This window comes from Orycteropus afer, unplaced genomic scaffold (assembly GCF_000298275.1).
Source record: "Orycteropus afer afer isolate SDZICR_OR568_19922 unplaced genomic scaffold, OryAfe1.0 scaffold00253, whole genome shotgun sequence".
Classification (NCBI taxonomy): Eukaryota; Metazoa; Chordata; class Mammalia; order Tubulidentata; family Orycteropodidae; genus Orycteropus; species Orycteropus afer.
Genome location: NW_006921840.1, coordinates 2,528,957 through 2,543,769, shown reverse-complemented (window position 1 = coordinate 2,543,769; position 14,813 = coordinate 2,528,957). Strand labels below are relative to the sequence as shown.

General features: G+C 48.4%; 1 protein-coding gene across 1 annotated transcript in view; it reads right to left on the bottom strand.

The window, feature by feature from the left end:
- Positions 1 to 5,751: 5,751 nt before the first annotated feature.
- Positions 5,752 to 14,813, bottom strand: part of XPNPEP2 (X-prolyl aminopeptidase 2) — a 45,488-nt gene continuing 36,426 nt past the window's right edge. Inside the window, exons 15-21 of the mRNA XM_007949765.2 lie at positions 12,900 to 12,960; positions 11,034 to 11,103; positions 10,296 to 10,400; positions 9,800 to 9,859; positions 9,173 to 9,249; positions 6,489 to 6,578; positions 5,752 to 5,946 (exon numbers count right to left, since the gene is read on the bottom strand). Coding sequence (XP_007947956.1) covers positions 5,752 to 5,946; positions 6,489 to 6,578; positions 9,173 to 9,249; positions 9,800 to 9,859; positions 10,296 to 10,400; positions 11,034 to 11,103; positions 12,900 to 12,960 — 658 coding nt within the window. The remainder of the gene's footprint in view (positions 5,947 to 6,488; positions 6,579 to 9,172; positions 9,250 to 9,799; positions 9,860 to 10,295; positions 10,401 to 11,033; positions 11,104 to 12,899; positions 12,961 to 14,813) is intronic.

Genomic DNA, 14,813 nt, shown 5'->3' with positions numbered 1-14,813 from the left:
GGGTTTGAACTGCCAGCCTTCTGATTAGCAGTCAAATGCCTTAGGCACTATGCCACCAGAGCTCCTGCTTTTAGTCTTATAGGTATATTGATGTATGTAACCTGGGCTTATGAAAAGTAGTTTTGTGGTTAAAACTGACTCAAGGATATTTTTATAAAAAATAATAAATTCCTGCTGAAACACTGCACAAAAATGTTACAGACAGTCATTTTGGTGTCACCAGATTGATGGTGCCACATGGTGTGGTTTGGTCTACACCCTCCCCATCTCCTTAGATACACCACTGGAATTAGCAGTAGAGACCAAAGCAGTGAGCATATGGGCTGTGCTACATAACCTGCTGGCGCATCTCCCATGTGTTGAGATCAGGGTCCCTCAGCCCCAGCTATTCTAGAACACAGAAGCTATGACAAGCAACAAGGTCTAGAGCTGCCTGGGACCCACTGGGAGGGAAACTAGTTTTTCTGATTCACCCTGGGCCTTGCCATGGACCACCAGGGGCTTTCTCAACCACCTATCCTACCAACTTGCTCAGTTCCTGTTTCAGAAAGAAACAAGGAAGTGAAGAGCTGGGCAGCCTCGGAGTAGGGGCTGGTTGGGTGGGGGTTCGGGAGTGCCTCCCACGCCCAGCTGTGACGAGCCATTGGCAGCAGGGATAGGCAGTGAGAAAACAGTTGCTAATGAATCCTTCTTATTTCTATGATTTCTTTGGCACTGAGAGTGCCCAACTACCAGTTTGAGGAAGTGCCCAGCGAGTGGGTAAAATTCACTGTTTGACGTGGTTTAGTGGGGTGAAGAGTAGCCGGCCCAGCCCCTTCCGAGTGGACCAACTCCATTGTCATTTTTAAATGAACTCTTTAGACTATGTGTGTGCATATGTATCATTTTTAAAAGGATTTAAAGTGTCAAGAATGCGGCTAGGGACTATCATCATTACAATGGTCACTGCTGTGGGACCTCAAACAGGTCTTCTTGGACCTTGGTTAGCTCCTTAGAGGCAATAACGGAGTGAGTTAGGATAATGAGTTGCCATCAAGTTGATTCTGACTCACAGTGACCACTTGAGTGTCAGGGTGGAACTGTGCTCCATAGGGTTTTTAATGGCTGATTTTTCATAAATAGATAACCAGGCCTTTCTTCTGAGATGCCTCTGGGTGGATGTGAATTTCCAACCATTGAATGAGCTCACCGTTTGTACCACCCAGGGACTCCACATTTAGGATGCTGGGGATTTATTTAATCGTAGCTCTGTCCCCAACAGGTCGTGTGACCTTTGGGAAGTCCCTTCCTCTTTCTGGGCTACTCCTGAATTTCCCTATCTGTACAAGGGAGGAATCGAACCAGCTTTTCATTTGCTCGTGTATTTGTTTATTTGTTGGTACAGGGAGCTCCTATCCTATCCAGCACCAGCCACATAATCTCCAGGGCCCAGTGCAAGATGAAAATGCAGAACCCCTCATTCAAAAAATAAGAATTTAAAGATGACAAGAGCAGACCACTAAACCAAGCGTGGGCCCTTCTGAGCGAGGGGCCCTGTGTGCTTGGCCAGCTCACAGCCCAGGAGACCGGCCCTGCAACTACTTCAAATAAAATGTTCTGGGAAGCCATAAGGGCTGCTTTTTGTTGGAGCTCTCTCTGCTTTCCTTGGCAGGCCCCGTGGCATTTCTGAGGAACGTCAGGCTCCGGGGAGCATAGCTGGAAAAACACATGTTCTCACTCACTGCCATCGAGTGGACTCCGACTCACAGCGACCCCCATTGGCTTTCCAAGGTTGTAAATCTTTACGGAAGCAGACTACCTCATCTTTCTTCCATGGAGCGGCTGGTGGTTTCAAACCACCCACCTTTTGGTTAGCAGCCAAATGCCTTAACCATTACACTACCAAGCTCCTTAAGCACAGGTTGGATAGTCCCTAAAAAGCCTTTATTGAGGCCTTGGTGGTTCAGGAGTAGAATTCTCACCTTCCATGCCAGAGAAACGTCATGCGTAGCCACTACCTATCTGTTAGTGGAGGTGTGTATGGTGCTATGCTGCTAAACAGGCTTCAATGGAGCTTCCAGACTAAGAGGGACTAGGAAGGAAGGCCTGGTGATCTACTTCCAAAAAGCAGCCAGTGAAACCCTTTGGAGAGCAAGGGTCCAACCCACATCTGACCACAGGGACGGCATGGGACCAGGCAGTGTTTCATGCTGTTGTGCATGGGGTCACCATGAGGTGGGCTGACTCAATGGCACTGACAACAACCAAAAGCCTCTCTAGTTTTGATTATTTATACAGAATATTTGGGTCCCAAATCCCTTCCTTACCTCCTCCAGAGATGAGGCAAATGGTAGACTAGTGCTTGGTGAATAAGCATTATCATCTCCTGTCTGTGTGGCTTCCTGGCTTACGGAGGGCTGTCACATCCGGGTCTAGTGAGCCTCTTACCGCAATCTCAAGAGAAATGTGGTACAAGGACTTTTCGGAAGGGGTAACTGGAGACCAGAGAGGTCAAGTGACTTGCCCAGGACCACACAGCTGGCAGAGCTGGCACTAGAACCCCAGAATTCTAATTCCTAGGAAAAGGGGCTCTTCCACAGGGCCCTCTCCACAGCAGCAATCAGTAGGTGAGGAGAATTTTGGTAAACCCCATCTGCCAGCATAAAATGAAGGACAACGGGGCATGTATTTATATTCATTTCCTAACGATGTGTGGAGTCTTGCTATGTGTGCCTCCTCTCCTTGCATGATCCACAGTCTGGCCATCAGGGTCCCAAGGAAGGGAGGAAGTGGGGGTGGCTGTGGCCCCTTCTGCAGCTATGCTTGGGGGAGGGTCTCAATCCCAAGATGGCAGACTGGAAGGGGCAGTTAAATTACGGGGATGAGATGAGGCAGAGCTCGGGTTCTTGTGCTGAAGAGAGGAAAGGCTAGCATGTGAGCTGCCCCGGGCTGAAAGGCCTGGACAGGCACCCAGTGCCCTCTTCCACCCATGGCCTCCCAGAACCCCAGGAGCAAGTGTAAGGGTGCCAAGGTGAAGGTATGGGCTGGCAGACCCTGGGGAGGCAGTATGGTACAGGGAATACGAGTTGGAGCTGAGTCCTAACCCTGCTTCTCACCAGCTGTGTGATCCTGGTGGACTCTCACCTTCCTCATCCTCAATGCTGTGGTACAGTGGTTAAACTCTCAGTTGTTGACTGAAACGTTGGTGGTTTGAACCCACCAGCTGCTCTGCATGAGAAAGAGGTGGCAGTCTTGAAAGATTACAGCCTTGGAAACCCTATGGGACAGTTCTACTCTGTCCTACAGGGTCACAATGAGTTGGAATTGTCTCTATGGAAATATTTTTTTTTTTTTTAGGTTTTCTGGAATCTTTACAGAAGCAGATAACCAAACCAGGTCCTTCTGCGGAGCCACAGGATGACTTCAAACCACCCACCTTTTGGTTAGCATCCAAGCACTTAACCATCGCACTATCTAGGCTGCTCTCTGTAAAATGGTGAGAGCCATATTACTTGACCTTCTCTGACAGAGTGGGTTCTGGAGTCATCTAACTTGTTGGAATCTTGTTTCTTTCATTTCCTTGATCAGTGATCTTGAATGACTTGGTTCATTTCTGTGAAGCCTCACTCATTCAGTTCCCTTACCTGTAAAATTGGAATGCTAAAAGCAACTTCTCAAAAAACAAAAAAACAAAAAACAACGTAATTCCTCATAGTGTATGTGTGGATCAAATGAGAAAATGCATGTAAAACTTTCAGCACAGTGCCAGGTCCATACCGAACACTTAGTACATGGTAGTGATGATGATGGTAGTGACTTTAGTTTTATTATTAGCTATTTTTATGGATAAGCAGATGAGAGACTCCACAAACAGACCCACTATTGGGAACTACTGGCCTCAGGGAAGGGGCTAGGGCTAGGGCTTTTCCACACAAGCACTGGTAGTGGTAACTGGTGAAAGTCACCCTCACACCCAGCAAGCTAGGCCTGGGGGTCTTTGGGGTGGATTCCTCAGCCTGGTGACTCTGAGTGCCCTGCCCCCATAGTCTTGGTTCTCTCCTCCCCTGCCATCTCAGCCCTGACCCTGGCTGTGCTCCCCTGAGCAAAGGTTCTGGCTTCAACTTTTCTGGACTTCACTTGACAAGTCCACCCATCATGGGGCTCCCCTTTGTCCCCTCCCTCCCCTCTTCCACAGCCACCACACCTTTAGTACAGGCTAGAGGTAGTTGGCTGGGCATGTGTGTGAGTGCGTGTGCTCACACACATACACACACACATGCTCACACGCACATTCTCAAGCCCATGTGCTCCACAAGTGAGCTTCCGGGACCCTCACATCCCCGCCCCCACCTTCCCCACCACAAAAACCACAGTAACAGGCAACACAGCAGACACAATGCAAAACCCTGAGGCAGGCGCCTTTTAAGCATCTAGCAGGATGTAAGCCCAGGTGGCTAACAGCCGCCCCCCTGGAGTAAACTCTTCTCCCCCTATCAGCAAAAGGGGCGGGTGTGGGAAAGGCAATGGATTACACCTGGTGCTGAAGAGAAAAATTGCTGCTGGTGGGCCCACTGTGGCCCTACCATCTCCCAAGCCAACGTTGTGTGTCCGTAGCCAAGTCTCACCCTCTATCTAGAGCTCAGTTTTCCTGTCTGTAAAATGGGGAAACCAGGCAAGATGAATGGCTATCCAAGGATGCAGGGAGGACTTAATAGCATTGTCACTGTGGCTGTGCTCTGGGAAGTTAAAAAACCTAAAACAAAACAAACCCGTGTCCCTGGAGGCGATTCCAGCTCCTGGTGACCCCATGTATTACAGAGTTGAACTGCTTCAGAGAGATTTCTTGGCTGGAATCTTACAGAAGCAGACTGTCAGGCCTCTTTTTTTCTTGGTGCTGCTGAGTTAACAGTCTAAACCACTTGCATTACTCAGGCCAGGGAAGTCTGGGACGGTGACTGAGTGGGGCTGTTACAGATATTCCTCAATCTCTGGTAGGGCCATACCCCACAGCCAAATCCTCACGGCTCCCCTGTCACTCAGCACAGAGCCTGAGAGACGGGCTCACACACAGAGGGGCTGGTTGGCAGGTAACTTTCCTGGCTGCCTTGTGGCTCCAGCCATTCCCCCGCCCCCTGCTCCTCTGCTTTCCCAGACCCTGGGGTGCCAGTCTGAAGTGAAAGGCCTCAGCACCCCTTCCTTGCTCCTTTTATAGGCACAACAGACAGCTGTGAGAGAGCCCTGGTTCCTTTGGCTCTGTGGCTGTAGCCAGGAAGCCACTGTTGGACTGGGGACAGGTGGGCAGTGGCCAGAGGTGGCTTCAAGGGCAAGGAAAGAGCAAAAGTCCAGGCCAGCATGGATGGGAGCAGCTCTGGTTACATCTAGCAGGTGGATACAGGGTAGGACTCTCTCCCAGGGCCATGAGCCACTGTGGAGAGGGGCACTGCCCTATTGGTCTTGGTTTTAGAGAGGGGCACTGGCAGCAGGCTCTGCCAGGTTAGGACCACTGGACTCCTGGGAGGGAAGGGACCAACCAGCCCTCCTATCCTGGGGTCTGCAGGTGGGAGCTAAGGGTGAGGTGTACAAGCTCAGAGGGGGCTTGCCCGGGGCCTCCAGGGCCTAGGCTTAGTCCTGGAGAAGGAGGCCGAGGACAATAGTTTCTAGGCAATGGGCTGGTGGAAGGGGGGTCTTGGGTGGTGTGTATGGTGCACGGTGAGGGGAGCCAAGCGAGTGAGCCCCACATCTAGGTGGAGAGTCAGCAGGGGACCAGAGCTTCTAGACATTACAGGCGAGGGTGGCAAGAGTGGAGGCTGCCAACACAGCGGCCAAGGAGGTGGTGTGTGGGGCACTGGCGGCCAGGGGCTCTGTGTGCTGCTGCAGCCACCTGAACTCCTCCAGCATCTGGCGCCTCTGAAGCTCTGGGCCCACCTTCTCACGGATGGCCTTGTAGTAGTTGTTCAGGTACTGGAGCTGCAAAGGGTAAAAGGGGTGAGGGCCGCCCCAGGCCGAGCTGCCAAGAGGTGAGTCCTTGGTGCCATCCAATCCCCTGCTGTAGTATTCTAGCTGCCTACCTTGACCCAGGTACCCACAGGTCCCCAGCCACCATCAGCCACAGGCATTCTCCAGGGCTTTCCAGAGGAAGTGTCCCACCATGGCTGTTTAATGTCATAGTGACTTTCTTGGGTGGGGGGTGGATTTCAGGCCCAGGAATGAGAGTAAATAGAACAGCATTCTTTTCCCCATTTTACAGAAGAGGGGACTGAAGCTCAGAGAGACAAAGGGGTGGCCTACAGGTCTGGAACTTGTAGTAGTACAGCCCAGAGACCTAGGCTCAGACTCTGCTGGAGAGTTCTAGAAGCTCTGGAGTCTCTGGTGAGCTGGGAGGAATGTCCTGTGTATACTACAAGTGCCTTCTGGAGGAGGGGAAGGGATGGAGGGTCTTGGGGTAGGAGAGGGGAAGACGTAGGGAAGGCCCAGGATGGGGGAAGAAGGTAGTGCTGAAGGGCACTCACCTGCTCAGGGGACAACAGGCTGACATCAATGAGGTTCCGGTCATAGGGTACCAAGGACACCACTTCAAAGGTCAGGTAGGTTCCTGGGTACTGAGAACCCACGGGAAGGTGGGAAAACAGGAAAGTGAGGGAGAAGGAGGAGCTAGGCTGAGGTGGGGCAGGGAGGGAGATGCTCCTTGCCAGCCTTGGAGACTCAGGGTGGGCCCAAGCTTTCCGGAGCCCCCTTGGCCAGCACCTTGTTCTACCGCTTAGCAACCCCCCCCCCCCCTGTTGGTGCTTCCCTCCTGATGCCTGAAATTTAGACTTAGGTCAGCAACTGGGGAGAATGTGAACTGTGCAGATTCCAGGGCCCATGCCCCAGACCTCCTGCAATCTCCAGGCAAAGGCTGAGAACCTACATTTAAATAATTTTAAAACAAATTTTGGTGCCAATTTTATATTTATCTTTATCTATCTGCTAGCTAGCTAGCTAGTTGGAGTCCCTAGGTGGTGCAGTTAACTCACTCAGCTGGTAACTAAAAGTTGGAGGTTCCAGTTCACCCAGAGGGGCCTTGAAAGAAATGACTGGCAATCGACTTCTGACAAAACAGCCATTGAAACCCCTGTGGAGTGCAGCTCAACTCTGACACACGTGGGGCCACCAGGACTTAGAACTCACCTGACAGCAACTGTTGGCTTGTTGTAGTTGTTGTTTTAATCTATCCAATCTATTTATGTTTAAATAAGAAAAACAGCCCCTAATTCTCATCTCCCAGAGAACCCTTACATGCACGTGCTTAGAAAACTCAAAAGGTACAGGAAGATGCACAATGAAAATGCAAAGTCTCCTCCCTGCCTGAGTTTTCTTCCTGAAAAACATTTTAGGCATACACAGCACATATATCTACATATTTAAAAAATTCATACAAAATAGATCATACTATATACATTTCTCTGCACCTTCCTCCCACCCCCACTTCAATAATAAACTTAAGAGAGTGGTCCATATTAGCACAAGTGGCTCTCTCTCATCCATTTTAAGGACTGCGAAAGATTCCAGCGTATATGGATGTACCATCATTTATACAAGTTACAGAGGCTTAGGCTGTTTTCTGTTATTTATTTATTTTTTAATTTTTACTATGACCATCAGTGCTATACTCAACATTGTACAAGCAACTTGGTGGACTTTTGGGACTACATCCATTAGGTACCTATCTGGCAAGGGGATTATGGAAACAAAATGTGCAGGCAATCTTTTCAAGGTATTTTGACAGATACTGTCAAACTGTCCTCTAGAAAGTTTGCACCAATTTATTTATATTTCCCCCAGGAGCGAGTGAAAGTGCCCATTTCCCTACACACTCACCAGTACTGGGTATCATCTAAGTCTCTAATTTTTGCCCATTGGATAGGTAAGCTATGGTATTCTCCTGTTGTTTCTATTTGTAACTTTTGATTCAAGAATGAAGTTAAGATCTTTTCATGTTTATGGGCCATTTCTATTGATTTTTCAGTGAATTACCTTTTCATGTCTTTTGTCCATTTTTCTGTTTTGCCTATTTTTATCTTATTGATTTACAAAAGCTCATGGTAAAGTAAGGAAGCTAACCCTTTCTCTGTCATAGGTACTACATTCAGCAGGCATGTTTTGACTCTGTTTATGGTATTTTTTTCCATACAAAACTTTCCTATTCAGAGTTCTCACTCTTCCCCATCACAGCTTCTGAGTCTGGCATAGTAAGCCTTTTTTCCACCCTGAGATAATAAATGAAATCCATATAGGTTTTCTTCTAGATCTTTTATGGTTTCACTGTTTACCTTTAAATCTTTGATCCATCAGGAAGTTTATTTTGGTGTGAAAGTAAAGTTATTCTGCTAAATCCCCCTCCATGATTAGCCAGTTGTCTCTCCCCACCTATTTATGGAACGACCCTTCTCTTCTCTACTGCTTTGAGATGTCACTGTATTATAAACTACATTTCTATTCAGTTTATGGAAACTAGAGGGTCTATTTCAGGACTAACTCTTCTGTTCCATTGTTATCTCTATTTCATCTCCAGGGCCATACTGTTTTAGTTATAGGAGCTTCATAGTGTGTATTAATATCTAATAGGGCTACTTTCCCCTTTTTACTTCTCTTTTTCAGAATTTTCCTAGCTACCTACCTATCATAGCATGCTTATTTTTACAAATAAACGTTGGTATCATTTTGTAGAGTAACAAGCATACTCAGTTAGCATTGAAATTGAAGTTGCCTTGAATTTACAGATTAATTTAAGAAGAAATGACACCTTCACCGTATTGAAGCTTCTTTCCAAAGAGCACCATTTACTTAAATCTTTTTTTATGTCCCTCAGCAGAGATTTTCTCCATGTAAGTCCTCTTAAGTTTATATCTAGGTATTCCATCCTGGTTGCTATTATACCGAATCTTTATTTCTAACAAGCTCCCCTGGTGATTATTATGTGGTGCTGATTCACTTGGCATGGGGTGGAGAGGGCCAGAAGCTCTCCAGATGATTCTCATATGTAAATAGGTTTGGGAAACTGATCTAGGGAATTCCTGCAGAGCTAAGGAAGACTTCCAGTAAATCCATGCCTACACATGAAATGACCTTCTCCTTTGACTTTCCCCACACCCACACAGCCCCAAAATCACTGCCATGCTATTCATATCGGCAGCCCATCTCTGTGGCACTTTACCTTGGTCTTTGCTTCTACCACGAGGGCCACATCTTCAAGACGGATCCCAAATTCTCCATCCTGATAGTAACCAGGTTCTGGGAGACACAGAGATGCTGGTGGCTTTAAGCAGGGGGAAAGCCCAACCCCCAGCTTCCTGTACCAATCATGAGTGGCTAGAGGGCCTGGCTGCCTGGCTCCCCCTGGCTGTTGACTCTGGCAGACTTGCCACTTGGTTGATGTTCATTGGCTCAACAGAGTCATCCTGTTGAGTCTCAGATCTCCCACAGGCACACTCTTGACTCACCCTCCCTCCCTTATAGCCCAGCAGAGAAGACTTAAGAACCCATCTAGAGTCCTAGAGACACTCCCATCTCTGTGTGTGCTATCTTCCTATTATTCCAGCATTTGATTGGAGACTTCGGAAACTGGATGTATATGCAGGAACCAACTCCCAACAGCAAAAAGGGTATAGGCTGACAGGGCTTGAGGTTAGGGTGGGAGGAACCATTTGGGGCTGGGAAGAACAGTGAGAGTGGGGCAGTGGTGGGCCCAGGGCTCTCCGAAAGCTGGTACAACCTAGACTGCAGTCCTGGGCTAGCCCTGCTCTGGGTGGGGAGGGGCTGGAGAAGCCACAGAGCCACATACCAATGGAAGTGAACATGCCCTTGGCCATGGCAATGTTGTTGGACTGGAATCCGACCGGCCCTGGAAAGGGAGATTGAGGCATGGTGGCAGCTCTCCTGTACTCACCAGCTTGGAAGCCAACAGGCCCCGGGGAAGAGCAGGTAACTGGGGATCCTCCGACATCACTAGCAGCATTTCTCTGTCACATCATTGTCTACATGGGGCTGGTACAGGCTAGAGTGGCTCTGGTTCTTATTTCTCTGGGGTCTATGTCAGTCAACCACCAGATCTTAGCCTGACACGCCTTTCTCCGGTGGCCTCTTGGATGCTGAGCAGGCACCAGGACTTGCCAGCTACCAGCATTCTTCACTTACCCTGTGGAGTATAATCTTCCACCTTGGGTGAGTCACTGCACTTCTGTGGTTCTTGATCACTTCCATACCTGTGAAATGCTCTACCTCCTTCACAGAAGGGTATCACATGGGGGGACCCCAGGGGGTGATGAGGAGACACTTACACTCATGCACACACAGGAAGTTGCCAATACCATGACCTGTTCCGTGGCCATAATTGAGCCCAACATCCCACAATGCTCTGCGGGCAAAGACCTCCATCACTTGCCCTGGAAGAAAGATAGCACCAAGTCAGTCAGCTGAGCCCCTAACTGTCCATCTTGCACCTGGAGGGTTGTGCTGTCAGTGCTGCCCTTTCCTGCTCTCTGGTCTCAGCCCTCCCCCGGGTGGTGCCTAGGGAGAGAGGCAAGTAAGCATGCAATGGCACTATGGCATTTGGTTGGGGTAGTGAGGGGCTGATGGATGACATCAATGGCACCTAGACTGGCTCCACTACCTGTGCTCCCTGACCAGACCAGCCCCCTCACTATTTCTAGCACATTCCACCTTGTACCCATTACCAGGACTGCTGACTCTATTACATTTTCTCCCGATCCATCAGGACTCAGCACTTCAGCACCTACTTCCTCCAGGCATCCTCCCATGACTATGTCAGTCCACACTGACCCCCTCACCTCTAAGCTACCTCATTCTATTAGGAAGCAGGGGACTTGGGTTCAAGGCCTGGCTTTCCTGCTAACCCTCTGTGTGACCTTGAGCAGTCACTTTCTCTCTGGGTTGGATTGCCTCATCTACATAATGGGTGAGATGATGATATAATCCCTGCCCCCACTCGTCCCCCTCCAAGGTCCAGTGAAATCACGGCCTGAGGCTCTGGGTCCAACCTGCTCTCTAAAACCCACCTGAGGTATCAGAAGGAAAGATGAGTCTGGACAGATCAATGTTTCCCATCAGCACTCGGGTATACGCTTCCTGATGGGGATAGAAAGAGGTAACGTGGAAGACAAGAGGAGGAGGAATGACGTGACCTGTATGTGTGCCCATGTATGGGCCCAGACTTGTGTGTGTGCATGTGTATTGGGAGAAGGCATGCTCACATGTGGTCACCCAGGTTCTGGAAGATGGCCAAAGGCAGCTGAGGGGACCCTCCTAACGCTAGGGCTTGGCCCATGTGGCACTGTGGATGGTCCACAGGGGTTATTATAATACACTGAGGTTGTTGTTGTTGTTATGTGCCGTGGAGTCGGACCTGACTCATAGCGACCCCTCCTTGGGTTTCCGAGGTGGTATCACTATGGAAGTATATTGCCCAACCTTCCTTCTGAGGAGTGGCTGGTGGGTTTGAACCACCAGACTTCTGGTTAGCAGTCAAGTGCCTTAGGCACTACGCTACCAGAGCTTCTAATGCACTGAGGAGACACATGTAGATGGTAGTGACAGTAGGGGCTTGGAGTCAGATTCTGTGGGCTGGAATCCTGACTTAGCCAGTCACCAACTCTGAGACTTAGGGCAAGTGACTTTAACCTATGCCTCAGTTTCCTCATTTGAAATGGGATGATAGCAGTACCTAGCTCATATAATTGTTGGGAGGATTTGATAGACTGATGCATGTTCTGTGCTTCCAACAGAGGAGGTACTCAAAGAAACCTTAGCACCCTTCCCACTTTCCTTATCCTTTATTTTTCTTAATGCCTTTTGTTTGGGTTGGGGCCTGGAAATGCGGTGAGCCAGCCCTCCTCTGTCAGGGCTGTCATCTGTGGAATGGCTGACAGTGACCTCTTCCTCCTGGTCACTCCCTGTGGCTGTGTGGTGAAGGGACAGAGCACAGGCTTGTCATCTCAGTGGGACAGCCTGGGGCTGTAAATTCAATCTGCTGAGCTGTGAGCTCCTTGAGTCCTGACCAACATTGTTTTTCTCAGTTTCCAGAACAATGTTTGACTCGCAATCTCTGCTTGCTGGAAGCATAAACGCAGCCCCTGGTCCCCTCGCAAAGGTTTTAATCTTTACAGAAACAGATTGGCAGGGTTTGCTTCTGCCATCACTGCTAGATGGGCTCAAATTGCCAAGCTTTCAGTTAGGAATCGAGCACAAATTGCTTGTCCCACCCAGGGACCCACCTACCTCACCCCCAAAGGCTCCCTATTGCATCCAGATTGCAATCAGCTCTCTGTTCCCTGCAAACCTCCAGCCCCTTTCCTCCTGCATGTTCTCCACCTGAGATGTCCTTCTTCCTCCTTCCTGCTGAGCTGTTGTCTTCTCTTTTTGCCCCCTCAGCACCTAGCAGAGGACTAGGCACACAGACAGCACTAAACAAAGGTGTGTTCATGGATTTATTGAAATGGGATGAGGACAACCTGGTCTGTGGTACTGTTGGTCATCTGAAGTGTTACAGAGTAAGTGCAGGGAATGTTTCCTGGCACTAGGACATTGGGCAGGAGTCCCTGGTTGGCACAAATGGTAAAGCACTGGCCTATTAACCCACCTAGAGATGCCTCGGAAGTAAGGCCTGGCAATCTACTTCTGAAAACTCACAGCTTTGAAAACCCTAAAAAGCTGTTCTACTCTGCACACATGGGGTCACCATGAGTTGGAAGTGACTTGACAGCAACTAACTAACAACGACAACAACAGGGATCTTGGGCAAATAATTTACCATCTCTGGGCCCCAGTTTTAGCCTCTGTAAAATGAAAGGGCTTTGGGCAGAGTGATTGCTTGAGTCTCCCCTGGGGTGAGTGTAGGTAGAGAAAGTTGTGGGTGCAATGCCTACCTTTTGGAAAGCGGAGGGGGTGCCCCAGTGGACTGTTCTGGTGATATCCGTAGTTCCGTCCCTGTGGAGAAGGAAAGCCACCATGTCCAGCTGTGAAGAACACTCGGAGGAGGGATGCCAGCCATGTGCTTTCTATTGGGGTTCGAGCGGCAGGGCCAGGACCAGGATGGGGTGGGAGGCAGAAGGAATCTCACTTGCTATCGAGTAAAAGGCCACCATGTTGTTTGACTGTCCTGGTCCCCTCCATACATGTTGCTGTTGTTGGTGGTGTTAGGTGCTATTGAGTTGATTCCAACTCATAGCAACCTTATGTACAACAGAATGAAACACTGCCTGGTCCTGTACCACCCTCACAATCCTGGCTATACCCTAGCCCATCATCGCAGCTACTGTGTCAATGCATTTTCTCAAGGGTTTTCCCCCTTTTTTTTGTTGACCCTCCACTTTACCAAGCATGATGGCCTTCTCTAGGGAGTGGTCCTTTCTGACAACATGACCAAAGTAGGTGATACGAAGTCTGGCCATTCTCACTTCCAAGGAGCATCCTGGCTGCCCTTCTTCCAGGAAAGATTAGTTTGTTTTACTGGCAGCCCATGGTATTTTCAGTATTCTTCGCCAACACCATAATTCAAAGGCATCAACTCTTCTTTGGTCTTCCTTTCATCATCCAGCTTTCGCATGCATAAGAGGCTATTGAAAACACCATGGCTTGGGTTAGGCACACCTTAGTCTTAAAAGAGACATCTTTGCTCTTCAGCACTTGAAAGAGGTCTTTTGCAGCAGATTTGCTCAGTGCAACACATCATCTGGAAAATTTGGCCTTGGTGACAGAAATAACACTGGAGATCACGTGATAGAATTTTGCAAGACCGACTTATTCATTGAAAATACCTTTCTTCAACAACACAAACGGTGGCTACATACATGGATTTTGCCAGATGGAGTACACAGGAATAAGATTGACTACATCTATGGCAAGAGGCAATGGAAAAGCTCAATATCTTCAGCCAAACAAGGCCAGGAGCTGATTGTGAAACAGACCATCAACTGCTCATATGCAAGTTCAACTTGAAGTCAAAGACAGTTAAAACAAGTCCACAAGAGCCAAAATATGACCTTGAAAATATCCCTCCTGAATTTAGAGACCATCTGAAGAATAGATTTGATGCATTGAACACCAATGACCAAAAACCAGAAGAATTGTGGGATGACATCAAGAACATCATTCATGAAGAAAGCAAGAGGTCATTAAAAAGACTGGAAAAGAAGAAAAGACCAAAATAGATGTCAGAAGAGACTGAAACTTGCCCTTGAATGGAGAGTAGCTAAAGCAAATGGAAGAAATGACAAGATAAAAGAGCTGAACAAAGAGCACCTCCAGCAGACAAAGCCAATTACTATAATGAAATATGCAAAGATCTGGAGTTAGAAAACCAAAAGGGAAGAACGCGCTCAGCACTGCTCAAGCTGAAAGAACTGAGGAAAAACTTAAGCCTCGAGTTGCAATATTGAAATATTCTACGGGCAAAATATTGAATGATCCAGGAAGCATCAAAAGAAGATGGATGGAATACACAGAGTCACTGTACCAAAAAGAACTGGTTGATGTTCATCCATTTCAGGAGGTGGCATATGTTCAAGAACCAATGGTATTGAAGGAAGAGGTCTAAGCTGCACTGAAGGAATTGGCTAAGAACAAGGCTCCAGGAATTGACAGAATACCCATTGAGATGTTTCAACAAATGGATGCTGCACTGGAGGCACTCACTCAGCTATGCCAAGAGATTTGGAAAACAGCTACCTGGCCAACTGACTGGAAGAGATCCGTATTTGTACCCATTCCAAAGAAAGGTGATCCCACAGAATGTGGAAATTATCAAACAATATCATTAATATAGCATGCAAGTAATTTTT